The 25,349-nt window shown below is 37.0% G+C and overlaps 2 protein-coding genes and 1 long non-coding RNA gene across 14 annotated transcripts in view; 2 read left to right on the forward strand and 1 right to left on the reverse strand.

Annotated features, from left to right (window-relative positions):
• Positions 1–7,628, forward strand: part of LOC134198710 (uncharacterized) — a 44,074-nt gene extending 36,446 nt beyond the window's left edge. Inside the window, exon 15 of one of the 2 annotated variants that reach the window (XM_062674339.1) lies at positions 5,192–7,628. In XM_062674339.1, coding sequence (XP_062530323.1) covers positions 5,192–5,259 — 68 coding nt within the window. In that variant the 3' untranslated portion in view covers positions 5,260–7,628. Of the gene's footprint in view, positions 1–115; positions 4,708–5,191 lie in introns of those variants that run through there. The other variant, XM_062674338.1, reaches the window with a different exon arrangement.
• LOC101743591 (uncharacterized) lies at positions 5,456–24,931 on the reverse strand. 11 transcript variants are annotated; one of them, XM_012689694.4, is made up of 16 exons: positions 24,553–24,925; positions 24,404–24,433; positions 23,535–23,619; positions 22,935–23,091; positions 22,464–22,603; positions 21,642–21,806; positions 18,670–18,751; positions 18,518–18,544; positions 16,835–16,880; positions 15,399–15,492; positions 14,429–14,749; positions 12,611–12,806; positions 11,727–12,080; positions 9,637–9,682; positions 7,863–8,531; positions 5,456–7,628 (listed from the first exon to the last, which is right to left on the reverse strand). In XM_012689694.4, exons 1-16 carry the CDS (start codon positions 24,743–24,745, stop codon positions 6,070–6,072), a joined length of 4,164 nt encoding a protein of 1,387 aa, XP_012545148.3. In that variant the 5' UTR covers positions 24,746–24,925; the 3' UTR covers positions 5,456–6,069. The 11 variants fall into 11 exon arrangements, with proteins under 11 accessions (XP_012545148.3, XP_012545149.3, XP_062530324.1 ...); XM_012689695.4 differs by lacking the exon at positions 24,404–24,433 and having other exon boundaries at positions 24,553–24,931; XM_062674340.1 differs by lacking the exon at positions 18,518–18,544.
• Positions 18,269–20,613, forward strand: LOC134200757 (uncharacterized). The gene is made up of 2 exons (XR_009975807.1): positions 18,269–18,630; positions 19,365–20,613. It is a non-coding gene; the product is annotated as an uncharacterized LOC134200757 (long non-coding RNA).
• Positions 24,932–25,349: the final 418 nt, after the last annotated feature.

The raw sequence follows: 25,349 nt of genomic DNA on the forward strand, positions 1-25,349 counted from the left end.
AAAATTGATACCTGCCTGCGGGATTCGAACACTGGTGCATCGCAAGATACGAATGCACGTGACGTCTTATCTTTTTAGGCCACGACGATTTCAAAGTACCTATATTCCATAACAGGGGGCCGAGCAGTGACCAGTGTGGAACACCGCGCACGACCGGAAACCGCTGCACGTTCCCACCGTGTCCGGTACACGTGACCAATCTGTCCTCAAAGTAGGAACCTACCGGCCGCCGAAGGTAGGGGGGCATTCCGTGTCTTTCTAGCGTCACCCCTATCACGGACCAGGACAGGTGTTAAACGCATTGGCCACCCTTGACACCGCCAAGGCCACCCCGCCCCCGGAGACGGCCTCCTCCGGAGAGGATCCGTTAATGGATATCCGTACATTTCGAGGCGGCCACTATAAAATGATTTTCGTGTCGTGCAAGGGTTAATAACTGCTTTTACTCCATCCAGTGCGCGCTTAGTTGGAATAGCCCGGTAGGCTACATACTAATAAGTAGGGGAAATTGAACCACAGAGGTTCCTAGTATACACTACCTACTGAAAGTTACTATTAAAATACTCTGTGGGGTCCAACTTTCTTAAACGTCACAGGACTTTTTGGCGGGAACGCGGGAGTGAAGTTGTGTGATTTGTTTTTTTTTATTGCTTAAATGAGTGGACGAGCTCCCAGCCCAGCTGTGTTAAGTGATCACTGGAGCCCATAGACATCCACAACGTAAATGCGCCACCCACCTTGAGACATAAGTTCTAAGGTCTCAAGTATAGTTACAACGACTGCCCGACCCTTCAAGTCGAAACGCATTACTGCTTTACGGCAGAAATAGGCAGGGTGGTGGTACCTACCCGTGCGGATTCACAAGAGGCCCTACCACCAATAATTATGCAAATTATAATTTTGCGGGTTTCATTTTTATTACACGATGTGGTTCCTTCACCGTGGAAGTCAATCGTGAACATTTGTTGAGTACGTATTTCATTAGAAAAATTGGTACCCGCCTGAAATTCGAACACCGGTGCATCGCTCAACACGAATGTACCAGACGTCTTATCCGTTAGACCACGACGACTTCAAAACTATTTTGTCTATATAGTGTTTCTTCAGGTTTAAATATGAAATAAGGGTGGTTTATTAATTGTTTAATTTAAGATGAGCCCAGTTGTAAATGAAAGCCGTTATTAACTCACACACTTGTATATTTACGGAAAATACAATACATACAGTTTTATTATAGCTATCTAAGTGGAACTGTGTTCGCCGTATGACCGTTACAACTGGACTGTCGTCCCAATATCCTTTTCCCACAAGCGTGGAATGGTGAAGATGACACCTTGCATTACGTAGCCAGGTAACACGCCACGTACGTTATTAGGCATGTGTGGCAATGTGGGAAAACGAAACAAAGATGGTAGGCAGCGGCTTGGCTCTGCCCCTGGCATTGCTGACGTCCATGAGCGACGGTAACCACTTACCATCAGGTGGGCCGTATGCTCGTCTGCCTACAAAGGCTATAAAAAAAAAAAAAAGATGCTGGACGTAACTTCCCGGGATCCTCCAAAAAGTTCACTAAAAAAATCTCAGTAAATGGCCACTATTTTACTGACATTACATTTCATCACATTTCATTTAATTTCATCCCAGTTATTTAATTTCTCAAATTAATTGTCTTCATTTCATTTCATTTCACTCCATATTATCATGTTTCATAAAAATAAGGATATAAATTATAATAAGACATGACCTAAGGGTCTTAGTTACCAGGTCATAAAATCCCTTAAAAAAAAGAAACGTCACACTGTACCGGTATTAACCCACAGACACAGCCCACTGAGTTTCTCGCCGGATCTTCTCAGTGAGTCGCGTTTCCGATCCGGTGGTAGATTCTGCGAAGCACTGCTCTTGCTAGGGTCAGTGTTAGCAACTCTCCGGTTTGAGCCCCGTGAGCTCACCTACACACGCTAGGGTAAGCTGAAATAGCCTCTCAAGGCTATCAACATAGGTAGGACAAAAAAAAACCGATAAAACGGGGTAATTAGGGACAAATTCCAACTTGTTTAACAATTTTATGTTAAAAATTGTTCATAAAGTTAGTTTTGATCCTGATATAGCATTTTAAACTGGATGTGTTAATGTGATGAGTCTTGGGGGTATCTTTGTTATCCAATTTAAAGCTATGCAATTAGCATTCCAGTTTAAGTAAAAAAAGCAAAAATAGGTGCCATCCCTATTTACCCAGAATTTGCGGTTATTAGGAACGAAATTAGTGTTAGTAGAGAAATTTGCTAGGGCTAGCACTCCTTGGTTTTAATTAATTTATTTATTTAGTTGCACCAACAAAGTGATCAATAAAAAACATTGAAAAACTGACAAAAGTACATGGCAGATGGCATGAATTATAGGTGCAATCGACAGTGCATTGACAACAAAAATAAAAAATATATATATCTAAAACTTGATTACATTTAATTACTTGGGAAATTATCCGCGACAGATTTTTCCTTTAAGTTGTGAGACAATTAGAATAGAACATCTATTTCATCACTTAAAACTATACACACGAGCAAGTTTGGAATCACTTACTTGAAATTGGTTCCGCGCGATCTTGCTTACTAAATAAATTTTTAATTATCATAAAAACAACATCACTTTATAGGTTCAACTGTTAACTTTAAATTGATACCAAATTCATTCAAATCGAGCCAGAAGTTAAGGAGCTATCCTGGATTAAGTGAAGGAGGTAGGAAAACAAAGAAACATGGAAAAATAATGAATGAATAAAACAACGAAAATTAATAAATAAAAATTTTGTTTAGCCTTAAAATTAAGTGTCAGTAGTTTGTGTTCCCTCCCCTCGCCTTATTAACTGCTCGAAGACGATAATTCATAGACCTGATCAGCTTCTGAATTGATTTTTGTGGGATACCTTCTCACTCCTCAATCAACGCCGATTTCAGCTTATTCAGACACGAAGGAGCAGAAGTTCTGGCACGAGCCTTCCTCTTCAGTTCATTCCACGCGTGCTCAATGGGATTCACGTCAGGGCTGAGCGCTGGCCAGTCCAAAGTGGCGATACCTACTTCTTTGAAGTATTCAGTTGTTACACGGGCAGTGTGACAACGAGCGTTATCGTGCATAAGGAGGAAGTCATCACTGATATATCCCGCACAGGGAACGACATGTTCCAGCAGAATATCGGAAATGTATCGGTCCGAAGTTATACCGCCTCCGCGTCCCCCGCCAGGCACGAAAACAAGCTCGGTTTTACGGTCGAAGGAAATGCTGGCCCACATCATACAAGAGCCGCCCCCATAAGCCACTGTTTCAGTGAAACAGCACTGCGCAAATCAATCCTCAGGCCGCCTGTAGACCTGACCTCTTCGGTCACTACCGTGTAAACACATCCTGCTCTCCTCGGAGAACAGGACTTGCCTCCATTGCTCAACCTCCCAATCAAGATGGGTGCGAGCAAATTGAAGGCGTGCTTATCGGTGAACTACCGTGAGTTTCGGGGCTGTGGCAGGCCTTTTTGGAGTTGAATTCACTTGCTTGAGTCGTCGATAAACTGTCCACTCGCTGGCTGCTTCCCCACGAACATCTCGGAGCTCCTATTGGACGTCGACACCAGGTAAATGCCGATTTTGGAGAGTGGTTGACACGATAAAACGGTCATCCCTCTCCGATGTGTACCGGTGCCGTCCAGATCTTGGTCTCAGGATAAGGCGACCAGTCTCCCGAAAGCGCTTGTAAGCTTTCGAAACACAGGACTGGCTTATGTGGAGCCAACGAGCGACCACCCGCTGGCTGAGCCCTTCTTGCAATAGCGCTACGATTTGTGCTGCTTCTGTAGGTGTTGTCTCCATTATCGTACAAGGTAGAGGGTCAAAAGTAGCGGAGATGTGTACCGATCAACATGTGAAAGTCAACTGATAAAGAAAATCCGATAACAGGTGCTTTTATAGGGGTCAATAGGTCGCAACTCGCGACGTATCAAATAATTGAAACACGTCTTTTTCGTTACTCCTTCACTTAATCCGGGATATATTCTTAAATACTGACTTAATTTTAATGAAATCGGTATCAGCTTAAAGTTAAGAGTGGAACCTTTAAAATGATGTCATTTTTATGATTATTAAAAAAATATTTAGTACACAAGATCGCGCGGAACCAATTTCAAGTAAGTGATTCCAAACTTTTGCTCGCGAGTGTAGTTCAGCGCAATCGGACAACTCCGAATAAAAATTGACAGAGACCGCGCTACCTTGGACATTATTGTAGTCCCGAAGGATTCTGTTTAAAGTAAGCACCTAAATTCGAACGAGCGGGCTTTCTTATAAGCGGTTTATATTTCTTCGTTCTTAGTAAGTACTTAGGGGCTGATATTTTTATCTGGGTTAAGAGATTAGGTGTGTCTGTTATTCCATGAATTAATCAGGTGGATACCCCCACTCTGAACAAATAATAATATATTTTATTATGTATTATTTAGAAAGCTCAGCATGTAACAATGTTATGTAAAGTAAAATTCATATCACAACCATATACCTTTTCCCTCAAGCTTTTAAATTTATTGTTCATCGGAATGCGAAAATACAACATAATTAAATTTCGTAATATAAGTCATCTAAAAATAAAGTGTTACGTAGTATGTATATAATTAGGTACATGTGTGGGTATTTGTAAATAAATGATTGCATAATAATTATATTTATTATATCTTTCTTTCTTGACAACCCTTGCAGATATGTGACTTATAGCGTAAGTAACCTGTACGGGCAGCGATGTCATCCGACATTAAAGTCGTTTGTCACCTGCGTGGCTTGTAAAACTGTCATAATACAAATTTGAACATCATAGTTTGGTTAATAACTTCCCGCGATGTCAATTCTTACTCTCTGTCTAGGTTATTGCGAATACGTAGCTCTTTTTTTAAATGAAGGGTTACTGGTGGCCCGGAGGCCTTTCCAGTTTCACCAGGACAGTTAAGCAAGAAAAGCTCAGCCAGGGGGGGGATGCAGCTTCCAGATCTCTACCAATCCAGTTCTTTGCAAGGCGCTCTGGATGTTCCACATCAACAGTAGCTACTGCACATAAGCGACTTACGCTAGTTTTTTATATAACTTATGTATGTTATTTTATAGCAAAAGTTCATGTTTATCTATATTTTGATTTTTTTTTATTGCCTTTGTAGGCAGACGTGCGTACGGCCTACCGCTTAATACTCTCCACAAGCCTCGTTTGAAGAAGGACATGTCATAGCGCTCGGGAAACACCGTGGAGGGGAGCTCATTCCATAGCCGGATGGTACGTGGCAAAAAAGATCTCTGGAAACGCACTGTGGATGACCGCAGTGGCTCCAGGTAGTACGGATGAACTCTACTCCGGTGGCGGGCGGTGCGATGGTAAAAACGAGATGCTGGTATCATCTCGAACAATTATTATTAATACAACAATGTACATGAAATTAAATTATTATTATATTATTATTATTACATTTCTCAATTCTATGAATGTTAATTTTAGGATCGACAATCCTTGTGCCACTTGCTTCCCGGACACCAACATTAGCATCTTTATTAAAATGAATCATTGCAATGTTTTAGTTTATCTGTTTTAGGTTTTTCATTATTCACATTGTTAGCTTCTTCCAGTGCTTTGACATTATTATCTGCTCAAATTTCAGTTTCGTTCTTTGCAATTTCAGCATTAACTGAAATGACCTCTTTGGGATGAAGGAATAATAATACCACTTTCAATAAGTTTTCTTGCACTGCTTGTTTGACAACAAGTAGTGATTTGATTTGTTGTACATCCAGTTCGACACATGGAGCGATTTTCCATGTTGATTCACCTAATATATGTATATATATACAATGTCTATATAGATTTTACACATCTTACTGTTTTAGTATCAGACACATATGCGGGATGAATACCGTGAATACTTTTAACTGGTTTCTTTACATTTGGATCTGTCGTATTATTTTGAACATATCCAAATTCTGTCCTGCTTCTAACTATTATACATCACGTGGTTTACATCTATTTTACACGTGGCTTACTTATGTGTCAAATTCCCACAGCCATGTGGGAAGGGCTTGCATTATTGATACTTTTATTTAGATCGAAATTTCCGTCAACTTTTACGATCTTTCCAGTGATGTCGTCGTAGTTATTATCTACATTAACGTAAGAAGTTTCATCTATTGCTTTCCGTTTATCTAACGTTTGTTGAGACGCAAGCGACGCCAAAAACATAAGTTTTTTAGACTGTTTGGCAACATGAATGAAGATTGGTTCTATCACTAGAGTCTTTACGTTAGATGTCGTATTTATCATTTCATGTTTGTCGGTCTGGTATTGTTCCCGCGCGAATACCGGTTTAACGATTTGACTTTCACTGTCGACCACGATGTTGTCTGCCATGATAAGGCTGTCATTCGCCGGGGAATAATTTCGCTCACTCAGTAGTTCGACAGCTGACACCATTTTTGTTGTATTTTGTGCAGGAGACCTACAGGTTTGTATTTCAACATTGGGAATACTTTTGTTTTTCTTAAGCATGGTTTTATTTGTGTTTGGCTTCAGTCTCCGAGACGATATACCAAAAGTTACTCTGGAAGAATTATGTTCATCTTCATCCATTTTTACTAACATTTTGTTGAGGATGTCGTGGGTAAGAAAACAATCGTTCACAACTGAAAGTTCTTTTCTTGGTATCTTTTTGGACGAAATACCGGTTTCTGTTTCTGTACACGATAGGTTTGAATTGAGTTCTGGAGTTGCAGCTATACTTTCATTATTAGTTCGCACGGTCAGGGAAGGTACTTCAATTGTCAGCCAACTTTGATTTGAGCAAGGAACTTCTGTTATATCTGGTTGATTGATCTTCCTGTTTATCTCCATCGCATCACCGCAACTTTCTTGTGTTAAATTCGTAGTGTAACATTTCGATAGCGACATTAAATGATCAGGATTGACTAAACGAATATTTGTAGAGCTCCGGGAAGCGATTGTTGAAGGAACCCGCGTCGTAGTGTGGCTAACGGCGCCGCGGTCTGGAACATGCGAGTTCAGTTGGTCGCAGTCCTTCAAGTACACTGTACCGTTGAACAGTTTGGATTCAATCGCCTTCATTACATCAACAGTGATCGGCCTGCAAGCATTGAGCAGTACCCTGTTACGCGGCGAACTTAAGAATGCATTCGTTAATCTTTTCAACTTCTTGTTAAAGTCCGGATTCTTGCAAAGCTGTGTAGGATCATACGAACGATTTCGGGGTTTATGAAATAAGTGACTAGACATCTTCACTTTCATACTATCGTCGGTTCTAGTTTCGCTTTGTGCATCAGATTTACTTTCTAAGAACAAAGTGTTGTTCATTGTATTACTAACGTCAGAATTAATTCGATTCGTAGTCTTATTAACATCAGTTTGTATTTCTGAAATGTTCGGTTGTTTTAAACTGTCTTTTAAGTTACGACCCTGCGGCTTGTTTTTTGACATTTTCATTGCATCTTCTTTCAAATCAAAGAGACATTTTAATTCAGAAGTCAATGCACTATTTCCATGTTCACAACTTAACCGACTTTGTAAAGTGAAATCGTTTTTGGTCTGAATAACGTGCACTGCAATAGTAAATAATTTTTAACTGAAAGACTGCCGTTACATTATGCAATATGCTGAGGAATGCATTGAAATTATAAAAAAAAAACTCTTTTCAATATCTTAATATCATAATTATCTGGTAAATCTATGATACTGCGTGATATATAAATGTTAGAATCGCAGAAATGTAACTAATTTGTAAAATAAAATCAAAGATTTTTCATTTACTAGAAGTGGTGTAAATTAAAACTCACCTGTATTTACGTGATCATTTTCAATATATTGGACTTTGTTATCGACAAATTCTATCACGTTATCAAAAATATTCAAATGCAAGTGTTCTTCCATTTCAGACTTTAATATTGTATTTGTGTCTTGCAAGATTCTTTCTTGTGGATCTACTGCCTTAGACGCATCGTTGATTGCATCTCGGTGACATTTAGTTGCTTCTTCAAGCATTGCTTCATCTTCACATACTTTTGTAGCTCGTGGATCTTTACTATCATAAGTATCATTCACGTTGCCGAAAACACCGGCAATTTTCGGTTCTATTTCCTCAATAAATATGGCTTTCATTTCACTTGAATTTTTTGTAATTTCGCGAAGGTAATCAAGAGTAGGGATAATATTTGTATTTTTTTCAGTCTTTATCATATCTTCACCAAAATCAGTATTGCATGTTTCATTTTCGATCAACTGTTCTGTTTTCCCGGTGTGTAAAAGTAATGGTATTTTGATAGTTTGCAATGGGTCAGCCAGATCTTCAAAATCTCTAGGTTCGGATTTTATTTCAATAATCATTCCATTGGTTTCAGTGTTCTCTTCGCTTCTTCTCCTGTGCTTCCTTGTTTCGTTGTCCAAATCTTGGTCCACATCTATCGTTTCTATGAAAGGTTCAATGACTTCTAAGTCTGGTTTAGATTCTGGAATAGTTAATTACCATGTCAGTTGGCATTTCAAATTATCTTAGAGTTTAATCTAGTCATTAATATCAATATTTTTACTAATGTTTAGACATTATTAATCTCCAGAGAGTGGACTGTTACAGTAACGTGCAGCCTTAATGACCAGTGCTGCACACGTTCTGAGAGTTCGAAGTTAATTCGCCTGGCCTATTATAGTTTTTATGCGAAATTAAAATCCCATTCCCATTATACAAAAATAAACACTATTTGGTGCCACTGAACGTGAATATTTAACTACGCTAGTTGACTAGTCCATACAGTTCAAAAACTCAAGACAAATTTCCAACTTATTATGGCGTATGTTACTAAATTTCACCTTTATTGCAAAGACAAAAGAAGCCGTTTGATAAGACGATATTGTCAGAGCCGCACTGGTGGGGTGTTCATATGCGTTTGTATTTCAATCAGATCACGTGATCTTTTTGAAGTCTCCCAACTCAGTTAGGCCGGCGACACTATCGCGTTAACTGCGTTTTTGTACAACTTCAGAGTTCCGAAAGCAATCCGAAGTTCTTGGGATCGTTACGACATTTTTTTAAATATTTTTTACCCTTTTACGTTTACGGACGTCAATCTTTGTGAAATAAAAATGATTCAAATTATTACATACATAAAGTCGAACTAGATGATACGGATTTTTATTCCCAGCCTTAGGTAAACTATACGATATCTACCTCCACTATTCATAAATATATTGTGCAAAATTTTAAATTTAATTATCTGCTTGAATGTTCTTGAATCTTGTAACTGGATCTCGTACAATAATTTTCAATAATTTTTACCCTTCTACGTTTACCTTTGTGAAATAAAAATGATTCAAGTTATATAATACTTAAGGTTAAACTAAGAAGATGCGGATTTTTTTCTCACCCTTAGGTAAATATATCCCCTTATAGGATATACTCCCCTATTCATAAATACATATCTGTAAAATTTAAATTTTTGATTATCTGTTTTAACTTCTTCTTGTATTATATATTGTGGTTTTTATTAATTTCTTTCATTACCGTTACCGTCATTATATGTACGATCAAACGAAGTGTAAAAATATAAATAAACTTGCCAGTGTTTATAGAAGCTTCTGCGTTGTTCGTCCATTTCTTCTTTTCCTGTGAATTAATTAAAACCGATGAGATCTGCATTCTTTTCTTCTAATACTGTATAGGGTGTCCCACACGGGGGATTTTTTTTATTGCTTTAATGGGTGGACGAGCTCCCAGCCCACCTGGTGTTAAGTGGTTACTGGAGCCCATAGATGTCTTACAACGTAAATGCGCCACCCACCTTGAAAAATAAGTTCTAAGGTCTCAAGTATAGTTACAACGGCTGCCCCACCCTTCAAACCGAAACGCATTACTGCTTCACGGCAGAAATAGGCAGGGCGGTGGTACCCACCCGCGCGGACTCACAAGAGGTCCTACCACCAGTAAAATCTTTAGGCCACGACGACTTCTGTACATGAAAATATCCATGTTGGAATTCATGATGTTGAAGACAAACGGGTTGAATGGATTGTACCATTTTTCATGTTGGCGTTTAAAAAACACGCGTGGCTTATTGATTCCAGCTCGGAAAGTATTTAAATAATGGTCGTCTGATAATATTTGATAGTTATTATAATATGTCCGTGTAGACTGCCACCGCGTTGAAATTCAGATATTTTAAAATAATCGACGACATAATATTATTATTGAAGTAAAACTTCTTTAGGCGCGTTGAGAGCAAAATTTAACTCGCGACAGATTCGTTACGGTTAGAGAGAAATATACAATTTAGGAAGAGCAAGAATGAGAAAATAGACAAAGGGTCTCGCGAACCCCAGACTACATGTCTTCGACTGTAAATTTTCAATCAAAACATTGACCGATTTGTTAAAATATGTGTCAAACGTTTCAAACATTCACACAAGTGCGGTTTTTTCAAGATAATGCTATTGTTTTGCGACTTCTGCCGAAATCTCCATACCATTGTGTTTTAATTTGGGCATGATGAACTATGTAGAAAACAATACGAATTTTCAATATTAATGTATGGAATCATAATCATTTTGTTTACTCTATTATATACAAAATATTCACTATAAAATTCAAATGACAGTGTTCCTCTTCAAATCGACTCGTCGACAATTTGAACATAACGAACTATGCAGAAGAGAATAAGGAATTTTCAGTATTGTTACGCCGCTAAGAGTAACGCCATCTATCGCCGAATAGTCGAACTAATACCGAAGGATCCTGAATGCTCGAGAATCACAACGCCATCTATTGTCAGATAGCGGGAACTACGACTAGAGGTGTGTAAACATTCTCGACAATTCTAGGAATGAGGTAAAGGCTATAAAAGCGTTGTAGGGATGGCACGCAGTCAGTAAGTTATCGGAACTACTCAAGGCGAAACAGCGAACGGATCACCTGTAGCGAAGCGGAACAAGCGAATTGTTTGTGAAGTGTTTAAGTGTTTTTAAGTGTTGAATACAGTTTTTCAGTTGTACTTTGGTGAAATTTTATTTATCCCGAACCCCCGCGCGTAACAGTATTAATGTATGGAAGCATAATCATCTTAAATGCTTGATTATGCACAAAATATTCACTGTAAAATTAAAAATTCAAATCCAAAACGATAACTGGTGGCAGGACCCCTTGTGAGTTCGCACGGGTAGGTACCATCACCCTGACTATTTCTACCGTGAACCAGTAATGCGTTTCGGTTAGAAGGGTGGGGCAGCCGTTCTTACTATACTTGAGACCTTAGAACTTATATCTCAAGGTGGGTGGCCCATTTACTTTGTAGATGTCCATGGGCTCCAGTAATCACATAACACCACTGGTGGGCTGTGAGCTCGTCCACCCATCTACGTTAAAAACAAAAAAAGTAGTGGTCTGGCTGTATTTCTCGCACTGCTGATGCCCATGAGCGACGGTAACTACTGACCATCAGTTGAGCCGTACCCTCATCTGCCTACAGCGCCAAAATAAGCAAAAATAGCTTTCAGCATTCTTGATAAATATGAAGTCTATTAGTCATTTCTCAATGACACAATTTCGGATCCGTCGATACCGAGCGCCTTACCCTTCAGGCCACGACAACTTTCCAAAAATATATTTTGAGTTTATAGGGTATATAGATACCACAATCACCCTGTGTGTTACAAACCTCATCGACAATCATCGGCTGATTACTGTCGGCTAACTTAGACGCATTTTTTCGAGCCCTTCGTGACGCCCTGAATCTTCTAGCACGTTCCGCTCCCGTCAGCGCAGGCTTTTTCCTGGATATCTTCTTTTGTTCATGCTCATAAACTCTATCATTCATCGAAGTTTGTTCATGGACGCGATCTCTACTCCCTGTTGCATTGTGCGCGCATGCAATTTGCTGAGCTGCCGCATTCCACAGAGCTCTCTGCCGCGCTCTGTATCGTCGATTTCGCTCTGCCCTTTTCTCTGCCGCTGTAGTTTTCCGAAGTCGATCTTCTTCAGATCGACTCGTCGACGATTTGGGCATGACGAACTATGCGGAAGAGAATAAGGAATTTCTAGTATTCTAGGAAGTCCTAGTCATCTTCTATATATATATACTTGATCATACACAAATATTCACTATTTAAAAATTGAGCGGGTGCGACTTTGTGCACGTGAAAGAAGTTAAACTTCTTTTGCGGTGTGTAGTATTGTATTTTTCATCCTTAAATCAAATTTCTCTTGTAATGGGGAACGCTGTGTATAAGAGAAAGGATCTAGCTCGTTTTCTCTCTCTCTTTAAGGTAGAGTGGTTTTTTTTTATTGCCCTTGTAGGCAGACGCGCATACTGCCCTCCTGATGGTAAGTGTTACCGTAGCCCATGGACTTCAGCAATGCCAGGAGCAGAGCCAAGCCGCTGCCTACCAATGGTTTGCAAGACGCTCTGTCTATTTTCTAGCGCTTACTCTTCCTAAATCATATATTTTCTCTCTGACCGTAACGAATGGGTCGCGAGTTAAATTTTACTCTTAACGCGCCTAAAGAAGTTTCACTACATAATATAATAATTTTATTTCTTACCGTTATTTTCTTCAACTGATCTTCATAAATGGCAGATGCCTTTTTAAGGTCTGTACATGAATAAACAAAGGGATTTTTCTGGAAATTTCGATCAAAATTTTCATGAGCCATTTGGTGTTTTGTAATTTCATATTTCAAAGTCAAAGTTGAATCACTGAGTTCTGACTGTTCTTCATTACTTCCAGACGTTTTATTACTGCGAACAGAGAAAGATATATTTATATTTAAACAAAAATATGAGCTTAATATTTTTTATCACGAACACCATATATAATACTAGATGATGACCGGTTTTTTTTTGATAACGCCATAATGTTGTTTCTTTAAAGCGGTTAGTTGCCCTCAATTAAGAAAAATAGTATTATTATTCGCCAATAGATGTCGGGAAGAGTCAAAATTGATTATCGTCCAAAAGTACATTGACCATGGCTGGTCTTGAGCCAACATGAACTTCATTCCAGTGCCTCAGTATAGGGCAGCAATAGCGACTGACTCCCTATCGCGGCCAGGAGGCTGTTCGGGCTGTCCCGAAGCCGGCACCACGCGGAGGCCACGCGCTTACGAATGATCGCGTAAAAGCCATCTATGTGAGCCTCCGCAAACATCGTCGACGCGCTACAGTACCGAGACAGCCCCATCAGTGCCCTAAAGCCGTTGTTATATTGGACGCGCAGGCTCCAAACGCCTTTTGAGTGTACTCAGTCCACAGACGGCAGGTGTAAAAGGACTGACAATATGCCCTAAATAGTGTGTTTGACTTCAGCCTTACACCGTGCGAATCTGCGGGCGAGCATGTTAGCTCTCACAGCCAAAGCCCTCCGCTAGGCCAAAGCTCCCTCTTAATGTCCAATTCATCAGACATGCTATCTGTGACCCAATGCCCCAGGTACTTAAATCCGGTTACCCTATTTAACGGGGTACCATGTAACGCGATGGGAGGTAATATATAATCTTTGTTCTTAGATTTACACATTAGGATCTCGCTTTTTTTAACATTGTACCTGAGGCCATGGGTGATAACATATTTCTCACATATAGTGAGTAACTTTCCGAGGCCCCCTACCGATGGGCTCAGTAACACCATATCGTCGGCGTAGCTGATGTTATTATAAAATATATTATCTATGGAACAGCCGACTCCGCTGCCACTGAGCTCACCGATCAGACTATTGATGTATAAGTTGAATAGTGCGGGGGAAGACAAGCCACCCTGCCTTACACCGCACCTCAACCCATACGGCTCGGACAGCACTCCAGCCCACTTTACTTGCGCTGATTATTATACCAATACCGAAACAAGCACAGCAAATCCTTTGGAAAGTTTGTTTCAGTATCCAGCTTTTCCAAATAACTCATGTTGCACCAGGTGGAACGCCTTAGACAAGTCCAAGAAGCACGCTAAAACTGGCGTCTCGCGGTTTGTATAGTAATGGACTTCTTTTTTTTTAAGCTTATTTTATATAAAAGTTTAGGTCTTTTATTTATCGATTGAGGCACTACGAAGTCTGCCGAGTCAGCTAGTATATATCGACGCTTGAAAGGCAAACGTGACTAAGCGACAATGCGTGAACTTTACAGTAGACTAATTTAAAGTTGAAATACCTGAAAACAAAATTTATTTTAACGAATCTAGCTGTAGTAGAATCTAGCTAGTAGCTGTAGGATTGAAATTATTTTAATAGACCTAGAAATATATATTTTTTGCGCATCGAATATGGTTATTGCCTATCATTTATGTACAAAGTAGTTATTGTCGCTTAGTCATGTTTGTCTTTCAAGCGTCGATATATATATATATATATAAAGATTAATATTTACACTTTTTTTCTCTCCCGGTATTCTCGCATGCGTTGAGCTGCAGTCTTCGCCTGGTTTTTTGTTGATGTACTAATGCCTTGTTTTCTCTCTCTCCATCGCCGTGTTGATTCTGCGGACTTTGCTCTTTTTTCTATTGTCCTCATTTCAGAGGGTTCAGAGACTTGATTGTCTTCTGATGGACCGGCACTTTGAATATCTTCTACACCAATTTCAGCTATAGCATCTGGTTCCTGTTGGTGATTACTTTGTTGTTTAATCAGTGCTTTTCGTGAGCTGAATTTTCGACCACGTTCTGCAGAATGTCTTGGCTCTTTATTCGACCTGTAATTTCATTTAGTTTGGTCAATTTGGTAAATTATTATTATTACGGCCGTCTGGTGTAATGGTGAGTGCCATGGTCACTACACAAGGAGATCGCGGGTTCGAATTCCGCCAAGGGAAGATATTTGTATGATAATTATAAAAATGTTTCCAGGATAATATTTTGGTTATAATTGAGTCGACTATTATCAAAGCCGGCAATGTGACTTTTGGACAATTATTGGTAAATCAGAAAAACGAATTATTGACTTTGTATTCCATTGGCAATCACAAAACTCTTCTGATCGATATCTTAGATAAATAACAGGTTAAGTAACCTTTATTTAATGCAGGTTTTGAACCGTATTCTTTGAAGGAGACGATTATATTCAAATCAATCTGTATTGACATATCAATAACATTTTTTTGTCCAAATGCACAGATTGCCACCTTTGGTAATAGACGACTCATATATTAAATATATTATGTATATTATGTATGTGTATAATAAAAATCTTACATTTATTTCCGTTATCTGGTACCTGTAACACAAATTCTTTACGAAATTAACACGGGACCAGTTAACGTGGCGTGATTGTTAGTAAATATTTATTTATTATTATTATTAGGAACATGAATTATTAAAAAAACAAAATAAAAATTAATTTACCCAACATCAACAGTAATTTGTCTCGGTTTTTGTACGTGATCCGTATCTATTGTTTCTATGAAAGGTTCAATGACTTCTAAGTCTGGTTTAGATTCTGGAAGAGTAAATTAGCATGCATTAGCATAGTTTTGACAGTTTAACCATCATTATTGTGAGCATTAGAGAGTAGGCCATCACAGTAGCTTGCAGTTTCAAGGATCATTGCCGCACACATCCTGAGATTTCGAAGCTAACTCGCCTATCCTAATTTAATTTTTTTGTTTAGACCAAATTAAAACCCTATTACCTTTGGGGGAGGCCTATGTCCAGCAATGGACTTCTGTGAGCTGATAGATTATTTTTTTAAGGCATTTTTGACCTGGTAACTAAGACCTTTGAGTCATGTCTTATTTTAAGTTATATTCTTATTTTTATGAAAAATGATAATATGGAGTGAAATGAAATGAAGATGATTAATTTGAGACATCAATCAACTGGGATGAAATTAAATGAAATGAGATGATATTTATTTATTTACTGGTGGTAGGACCTCTTGTGAGTCCGCACGGGTAGGTACCACCACCCTGCCTATTTCTGCCGTGAAGCAGTAATGCGTTTCGGTTTGAAGGGTGGGGCAGCCGTTGTAACTATAATTGAGACCTTAGAACTTATATCTCAAGGTGGGTGGCGCATTTACGTTGTAGATGTCTATGGGCTCCAGTAACCACTTAACACCAGGTGGGCTGTGAGCTCGTCCACTCATCTAAGCAATAAAAAAAAAATAAAAAAAATATGGGATGAAATATAATCTTAGTAAAATGGTGATCATTTATTGAATTTTTTCAGTAGACTTTTTGGAGGATCCCAAGACGTTACGTCCAGCGGCTTTGTTTCATTTTCCCACATTTGTGCTCTTCGACAGATACCGAACAGTTAATAAACCACCGTTATTACACATTTAAACCTGAAGAAACACTAAATAGACAAAATAAAACAAATCACATAACCTCACTCCTCGCGTTCCCGCCAAAAAGTCACGAGCTAATAGAATAGAAACATAACAGAAAAATAAACGCTATTTGGTGTCATTAAACAAAGATGCATCTCTTAGAACATTTTCAAATGTAAAAATCGTACGTGTTTTCTTTTTAATTTTCAAGTTGCTGATAACTATTCTCGAATTTTATTTCAATTAGAAAGCCCAATGTACACTTAACTACTTAATACAATAAATAACAAAAAAATATTAATAGAATTTATACAATTATAAATGATGTATGTACGACAATTTCATCTTAATACAATAAACTCAAATATTGTTTCTCTATTGGGCACACCCCACCCGTCCATTTCTTAAGGGACACTCTGTATATCGTAATTTTTATCACTCTCTCATCGTCAATATCGTTACTGTCATTACGTAAGCATTGAAGTGTAAAAAAAATCAATAAACTTGCCAGTGTCTATAGAAGCTGCCGTGTTGTTCATCCAATTCTCCTTTTCCTGTAAATAAAATTTTAACTAATACCATTACTATTATTTTTTACTAATAACAAATACATATTATTTTTTACTAATACCATACAGGGTGTTCCACAAAGAGCATAGTTAGTCTAAAACTAAAGACAGTGTTCTATTAGGATAGTCGATTCCACCAATAAAAAAAAGGTCAGTAGTAATGAAAATAGCTTCGGAATAAAGAATATTTGAACACAACCGACTAACTATTCTTCTACCAACCTCCTAATTATGTTTAGGTAAAGTGCCGTTATATGATTCATAGTAAAAATAAGGGCGGCTACATATCAAAAGATGTATTTTTTTAATCGCTTTAATGAGTGGACAACCTTACGGCGCATCTGGTGTTGAGTTACATAAATGCAAAAGCACCTTGAAACATGAGTTGTCCCAGTTTTTAAGCTAAAATATCCGCCCCGCCCTTCAAATTAAAATTATTACTGCTTCACGGCAGAAATAACTCAGGGTGGTGGTACATACCCGTGCGAACTCACACGACCTCCTAGTACCCAGTCAGTACCATCAGGAAGTTAACGTATTAATACTGACCGTACGAATTTAGTACGCAAGCTGAATACATTTTTCACCGCCTCTGTGATATAGTTTTAATAAAGCTCTTTGGTACGTGATCAACAATATCGACGCTTGAAAGGCAAACGTGACTAAGCGACAATAACTGCTTTATACATAAATGAGAGAAGCCGAAAACCGAAGCAAATGGAAGCTGAGAGTACAAAGGGCCACGAAGGGCTTTCAAGGACACGACCTTCAGCAATGAAGTATTCGACTAAGAAGAAGAAGAAGAAGATAGGCAATAACCATATTCGATGCGCAAAAAATATATATTTCTAGGTCTATTAAAATCATTTCAATCCTACAGCTAGATTCGTTAAAATATAATTTTTTTCAGGTATTTCAACTTTAAATTAGTCTACTGTAAAGTTCACGCATTGTCGCTTAGTCACGTTTGCCTTTCAAGCGCCGATATGTACCTTCTAGGTCGAGATTACATAAGTTATGACTTGAATCACTTTTATCTCACAAAGATTTATGTCCGTAAACAAATTTCCAAGTTCGTAAGACAAAAACATTGGTCTCACAAAGATTAAGAAATCTTATTAATAAATAAATAAATAAAATGTATGTCCCAGAATTTCTAGTTATTTTCGGAAGTCGAGTAACATTTGCACGGCGAGTTTGAAATTTTTTTGAGTTTTTGAACCTTATATACCAAGTGATATGGTTATATTTTGTGTGACGTATTCGTTATTGTCTATCTCGTTCTGATGCATTTAATTGGAGAACGGCTTAACAGTACTTTTGTTGCATAAAAATTCAGGGCTGTCATCGAATAGAGTTAATAATTAATAAATTATTTTATGTGTGAAATAACATCTTCAATTTTTTTTAATATTTTCGATTACTTCATATCTACGTGATACATTACATAACTATATACAAAAATAGTGTAGGTAGAGAATATGGTCAATAACATAAATTAAATGTTCACCTTCGGATGTGACAAGCATACAGATTTATTACATACAGAATACAGAAGGAGTCTTCAACATCATGAGGCTTACAGAGTCTTCAGCCGCAACGGAGCAACGGTGACTACTTACCATCAGATGGGCCGTACCCTCGCTCGCCTACAAAGGCAATAGGAATAAGTCAATCGAATGGAATGGCAGATAGCCATTCTGATTTATACTACAGGATCATCGCAGACGGAAAAGTACGTACAAGTCATAAAGTACTAAGGTTTCAGACTTACGAAGTCTTCAGACATTATTACAAGTCTGTTCTCGATCAGTTCTCGCCATTCCGGAAACGCACTGGTTATTATTGACGGGTATCTGGAATAGAACATTCCATTGATTCGCTCTTTATGTTGAGAAAAACGAACCGCTATCATCTCGACCAGCCACTGTCGCTGGTGAGCATCGGGAATGCCAAACGACACTTTAGGAGTGACGTCATTTGGGGTCAAAATGTACAAGGTAGCTATAGATGATAACTAATACATAATAATATGTTGATCATTCGTACTGGTTTTTTTTTAATAAAATTACTTTGATACGTAATATTTAAATGTAAAAATATAGCGTCGTTGTCAAACCAAAATCTGCTATGTGCGCTTTTTGAGATTTTAACTTTTTGACCTTTTCGTATAGTTCACAGCCCTATATACCGTATAAAAAAACCTTTATGTGTCTATAGCTTTAATATTTATCTATAGCTTTCATTTGATATAGTTCTTAAAAATTCACCTTCATAAAATTTAATACGAAAATGTTTTTACTCATTAATTCAATATAGTGTTTTTGCACATTAAAGATTTTGGTTTGAAAGCGACGATAGTATAAATATATATTAGTGATGTTCGTAAACAATCGTTTAGATAAACAAAAATGTGTACACATTAACTTTGCAACTAAATAACTAAACTTAATTTTTGCAACTTTACAGGAGAGCCATTTGAAGATGGAGAGGACATGGGCCATTTTCGGCCCAGCTACTCGTGCTCTCAAGGACATTAATGAAATATCTATAGAAAAAAACATTTCATTTTTACATACTTATTGTAAAAGGGGATTGCCCACTCTCCATAGTGTGCTAGGCCCAAGGTGGACATTAAATATTACTATAAAAATGGACTGATTCAAATTCTTAAATGTATTAGATATCTAAAAAATATATTGAAATTGACGCCACTATTATAAAAAATATAATAAAAATAAAAAACTCGTTTTGAGGTTAATTTTCTATATAAATACCTCAAGAACTTTTCTTTTTTTAATGTTTAAGATGTTCCTAATGTATTTTTATCCAATTGTAGTTATTAGGGTATAAAAAACACACATACTTCTTTAAATATCTATATTATTCTATATTTTCTTCATCTTCATACACAATTAGTAAATCATCTAAAAATAGCACAGGAGAGCATATACACGGTTTTAAATCTCGGTCAGGTTAAAACCACAATTCACACAATGGTTTTCAGCCGTAGTATGAAACGTTATTGATAAAAGCAAAATAAATCGAAGAAAAATCAAAACACATCCATTTTGAACGCAAGCACAAGCAGCAAGCGAAGTGTCAGTCAGTCAGATTAAAATCAGTGTTGTCAGTATAAAGAAAAATAATTACATGAAATTCATATATCGATCATTTTTTTAAATAACCGATATTGGATTTATTTCTTAATCTTTTTTTTACGAGTACACATTATATTTTATTTTTTATGTTTTTGTTTTAGTTGTACATATTTAAATAACAATACAAGTTAAGTTTTTTTTTATTGCTTAGATGGGTGGACGATCTCACAGCCACCCTGGTGTTAAGTGGTTACTGGAGCCCACAAACATCCACAACGTAAATGCGCCACCCACCTTGAGATATAAGTTCTAAGGTCTCAAGTAAAGTAACAAGTTAAAGTCCAATGGGTATGTCTTTGATGTTATTTTATGTGCTGAAAATTGATTAAAATCGATTGATTAATGATAATATTTAAAATGATTTATTTATATGTTTTTTTATATACTTAAAATGTTTACTTAATACGTAAAAGGTTTTGAAGTTGGCAATATTTTTCCCGCAAAAATAAAATTCTTGTTTTTTTCAATAGAGTTACTTTTTTTAAACTACTTATTGTAAACTGTAGTGGCGCTTATTTGGAAGAAAGTAAATGCATATTTATTTATGACAAAATTAATGCACTAAGTATTTTTTCTCTAATCTATTGTCCGCTTTGGGCCTGAAATGGGCCGTCCCCTTTAAGGGTATTTTAATGGTGGGATAATTAAAATCATAAATAAAAAGAAATTAGCTTGACTAAGCTACATTGATAATATTGAAGGAGTTGCCATAGGTAAAATATATTTCTATTTTAAACAATTCACATTAAATCTTCTTAAAAAAAACATTATATTGCAAAAAAACTAGCAAAATATATTAACATAAGTATTTAACTAATGGATTTTAAAATTCATATAAAATATTATATCTAAACAAAAATCAATTTTTTTATACTTTTAAATCCTTAGAATAAATCATATCATAATCATGGATATATAATTATTTAGCTTAAGCAAAAAAAAAACTACGATATTTATTGAGGTTTTACATTTTATCGCTCGTTTTCGCACTCTTATATTATTTTACCTGCCTTGATTTTAATTTGTTTATAACAAAAGGGATATGTAGTCTGTTATTTAAACTTAATTTCATTACTGTCCGTGGGGCGACACGAAGACCCTCTTATCGTGGCCGCCGCTAATTACTTATCCGACCGCGACGGGGCAACGCAAAGCCGCCGTAGCCCGAGTTTGACGAGCGAACTAACACGCACAGCCCACTGAGTTTCTCGCCGGATCTTCTCAGTGGGACTCGACTCGATTCCGAGCAAAATTTTTCAGGTTGAGCTCATGAGCTCACCTACCCGTCCGGGCGTAGCTGGAGTAACCTCTTATGCTACCAGCGACTAGGTAGGGGAAAAAACGATGCCTCCTTAGACACCGCTACTGGCTGCTTTGTGATGTTTGCACAGTACCGCATTTTGCCACTATCCGCGAGTGATGGCAATTTCTATAACTACGGATGCAGCCACTAGCGTTTAAAATTAATATTTTTTTTGGTGTCCGGTTTTGGTTTGTTAGACTCCCGGTCGGCAAAACTGTATAACAACTCATTTCATTTGAATTTTCATGACATAATTTGAGACCTGTGGAAATGTAAACTTACTTCCGGGCAACAGCTCTCTGTAATTTGGTTGGTCTTTGTATAGACTCGGCCGACGAAGGAGAGTTCTCGCGGGAGGCGTACCAGTACTCATATAGCGATTCCCTGGTCACCTCCTTCAGCTGATACCAACGCTTCTGCAGTAGCATCGGTGAGCACTGATGACCTCTGGAAAGTAACTATTAATTTTAGGATATTAATATACTGATGTTTTTTTTTTTTATTGCTTAGATGGGTGGACGAGCTCACAGCCCACCTGGTGTTAAGTGGTTACTGGAGCCCATAGACATTTATAAGGTAAATGCGCCACCCACTTTGAAATATAAGTTGTAAGGTCTCAGTATAGTTAAAAAGGCTGCCCCACCCTTCAAGCCGAAGCACATTACTGCTTCACGGCAGAAATAGGCAGGGCGGTGGTACTTACCCGTGCGGACTCACATGAGGTCCTACCACTGTACTTTACTGGTATACTCTTGAGTGTCCGCACAGTCAGATCCCGCCATACTGTCTATTTCTGGTATTATAAAAACAAGGAATGTTTATAAAATTGCGAATGTACTGGTGGTAGGGTCTATTGTGACCCCGCTCGAATGGGTACCACAATCCTGCTTATTTCTGCCACAAAGCAGACACACGTTACAGTTTGAACGATGAACAGTCCATCTGTTATAGAATAAAACTGAGACTGCGAACTAATGTCTCAAGATGGGTGGCTATTGACATACCACATCGATAACGACTCTGTCCCCCTTCCGTTGAAGGAGCTCATTAGTGTTAGGATCAGGCTTCGTAGGCGTTTTAACAGAAGGCCGTCTTTAAGCTTACCTCGAGTTGTAGAGGGCGGTGGCCGCAGTCCAGGCGCCGGCCAGACTGTCTCCGGACCTGTCCTCTATGTCAAACTTCGTCACCAGCTCGAAGAGATCAATCAACGGCTGACGATCCTGAGTTTGACGTCTCATACCATTCTGAAAGTGAGATATCACAACATTCTATTGCTTGAATGGGAATGTGTCGTCGAAGCCCATAGAGATCACAACGTCAATACCGCCACCCACTTCGAGACACGAGATCGAAATCAAAATATGCCCTATGTACCTTTGTAACTATGTAAATTTATAAATATTAATTATGGAAATAAATTTTATGGTGTTTTGTTTGTTTGTTCTTACCTAAAAGTTTGTGTTCTTCAGAGAAGTTTGCAGCAGTAGCATGTAGTACTCCGCAGTGGGATATGTAGAGTACAAATATTTTTCAAAATTTTATTTTAGTATTGTACTAGATATTCAGCTAACATACCATTTCAATTAGATCTATTTTCTCATGGACGAGAGCAAAGTCAAATATAATCCAATCCATCTGGGACATTCGGTCCTTAGCCGATACATTTTCACTCTTATCATCTGCCGCATAAAGTCTCTTCAGCTTGTTCAGTACTAAAGTTTTCATGTGGTACCTGTTAATAATTTTTAAGAGAAATATTTAGATAGCTGCCTATTACGTACGATTTATTGGCAAAAAAGCTTTAATATCATTTGGCTATGTGTGAGAAGTGTGGATGAAATATCAGAATCAGTGAAATCATTTGCAGCCTCTGATAAAAAGCGATATTGCTACTAGACTGTCATATATAGCTTTATATATTATGCTAAACTGATTTAAAAAAATATACATAAACTAAATCAAAAGGTTTTTAAATAGCAAACAGAGTTTTTGTGCAAGCTTTTTAAAGGTAGTTATGTAATGTCATAAGTTGGATCAAGAGGTTGTTTGCTCACTTAAAGAACAATAAAAAGTAATTAACAGATCACAAGGGTTTTAAAAGTTATTTCTTATTTCAATTTTAAGGTCAACCAGGATAAGATGATCTTTATATTATTCTTTTAAGCAACTACTTACCACGGCAATCTGTTACTTTCAAAATGAGTCTTCATATATGCCCAGAGTTCTTTACTTGATGTCATTTCTTCTATCAATTGGTTCTCTGAAACCCATAATTAATTATTTTGATGTTTAGAGCTTTCCAATGCAGGGTTGTTCAGGATATCTAGTTAAAATTAAACAAGTTAGTTATACTTTGTCCGAGTCAGATTTAATTTGGTGATTTGGATTATTTTGTTGAAACATTAACATACAGTCTTACACAACAAAAAGGAATTTTGGTCCTGATTTATGATTTCTCTCTTTTGCTATGTAATCTGTATCCTATATATTCTATAATTTTCAAATCAATCAAAAATCAAATAAAAAAGTTTCATTTAATTATTAAGAAACGTTTTAATTATATAAAAAGTAAATAACAGAATGTGTTATGAAAAATATAAATTAACAATCTATATCTTCTACATGTTAAAGCTCACTACAAAGCTTTCTTGCTGAACTAGTTGGGGTGAATCATAATGATTAATGATTTAGAGTGAAGATGTAAAATTCTTATGAGAGACGAAAATAGGCAGTTACCATTGCCAGCAACATTTGTTTCATGATGCACCGAGGCATTTAGCATTGAACATTCATCATGTTCCTCATTTGGATCTTTGAATGATTGAGAACCTGAGCTTATTCCTTGCTGAGCTTCATTGTTCATTGATGATTGAAATTGAATTGTCTGTACTTGAAATTCACTAAACATTGACTCTTTAGAATTATTATTAGGATAATGATGAGTTTCTTTATTATTTTCGATTAATAAGGTAAGTAATGAATCTTTAGATGATAGTAAAGAAAGTTTAACACATTGTTTTTTTAATTTTAAGTTATCCCTGTACCTTTTAGCGCGTTCAGCATTTGATTTTCTTCTGAAAAAGAAAACAATAAAAAAAAAAGGTGTGTGTGCGATTCACACACGATAGAAGTGAAACTTCAGTAAATCGACAATAGAATGAGATGAATATATATAAAAAATATTTACACTTACCATTTATTACATCAGTCACATTAACACTTATATTTGAACATCTATTTTGATTGTTCAATAATTGTTTTTTACGTGCACGAAACTCGCGACTACGTTCTGTTGAACTTTTTCCTGGATTTTTTTTCATTTTAATTTTATTTTCTTTTTTTTTGCGTCGATATTGACGACACATTTCGGCATTAGTTTTCGGCATCTTATAAAATTTATTATTTAGCACAACAAGATATAAAAATAGTCACAAACACACTGTTAGATACTTATTAACTCCATGATAATAACACACCACGCTGACATCTTACTAAAAAGCTGTAATTCTCTAATATATTAAGTGTATATTCTATGGCTGTAATACGCAGCCGCATAGTGTACAGCATAGATTATACACTTAATATATGTGTACAGTCTCAAATATATTAAGTGTATAATCTATGGTGTACAGTAGTATTAGCTCTAGGAGTGGGTAATATGGGTGACTGAAGTTAGCCCCTCAAAAAAAAATTTCTTTCCTATTTTCTACTTATTTTCTATTAATTCGTTTGTTCATCATTTGTTCATGATTGTTCACTGTTAATAATTGTTTGTTCTGCATTTATTTATTTAAAAAATATATTTAAAAATATACCTACAAGTTAGCCCCTCTAATGCATTTTTTAATATTTTTTCGTTCTTAATGATTCGTAAATATTCATTTTCGATTGTTCTTATATAAAACACGTTTGTTCTCTTTCGAAATTACTCGTTTTTTGTTTAATTTACTATTTTTATTAGTTGAATAAATGTATGCAAAATATGTGTAC

This window comes from Bombyx mori, chromosome 20 (assembly GCF_030269925.1).
Source record: "Bombyx mori chromosome 20, ASM3026992v2".
Classification (NCBI taxonomy): domain Eukaryota; kingdom Metazoa; phylum Arthropoda; class Insecta; order Lepidoptera; family Bombycidae; genus Bombyx; species Bombyx mori.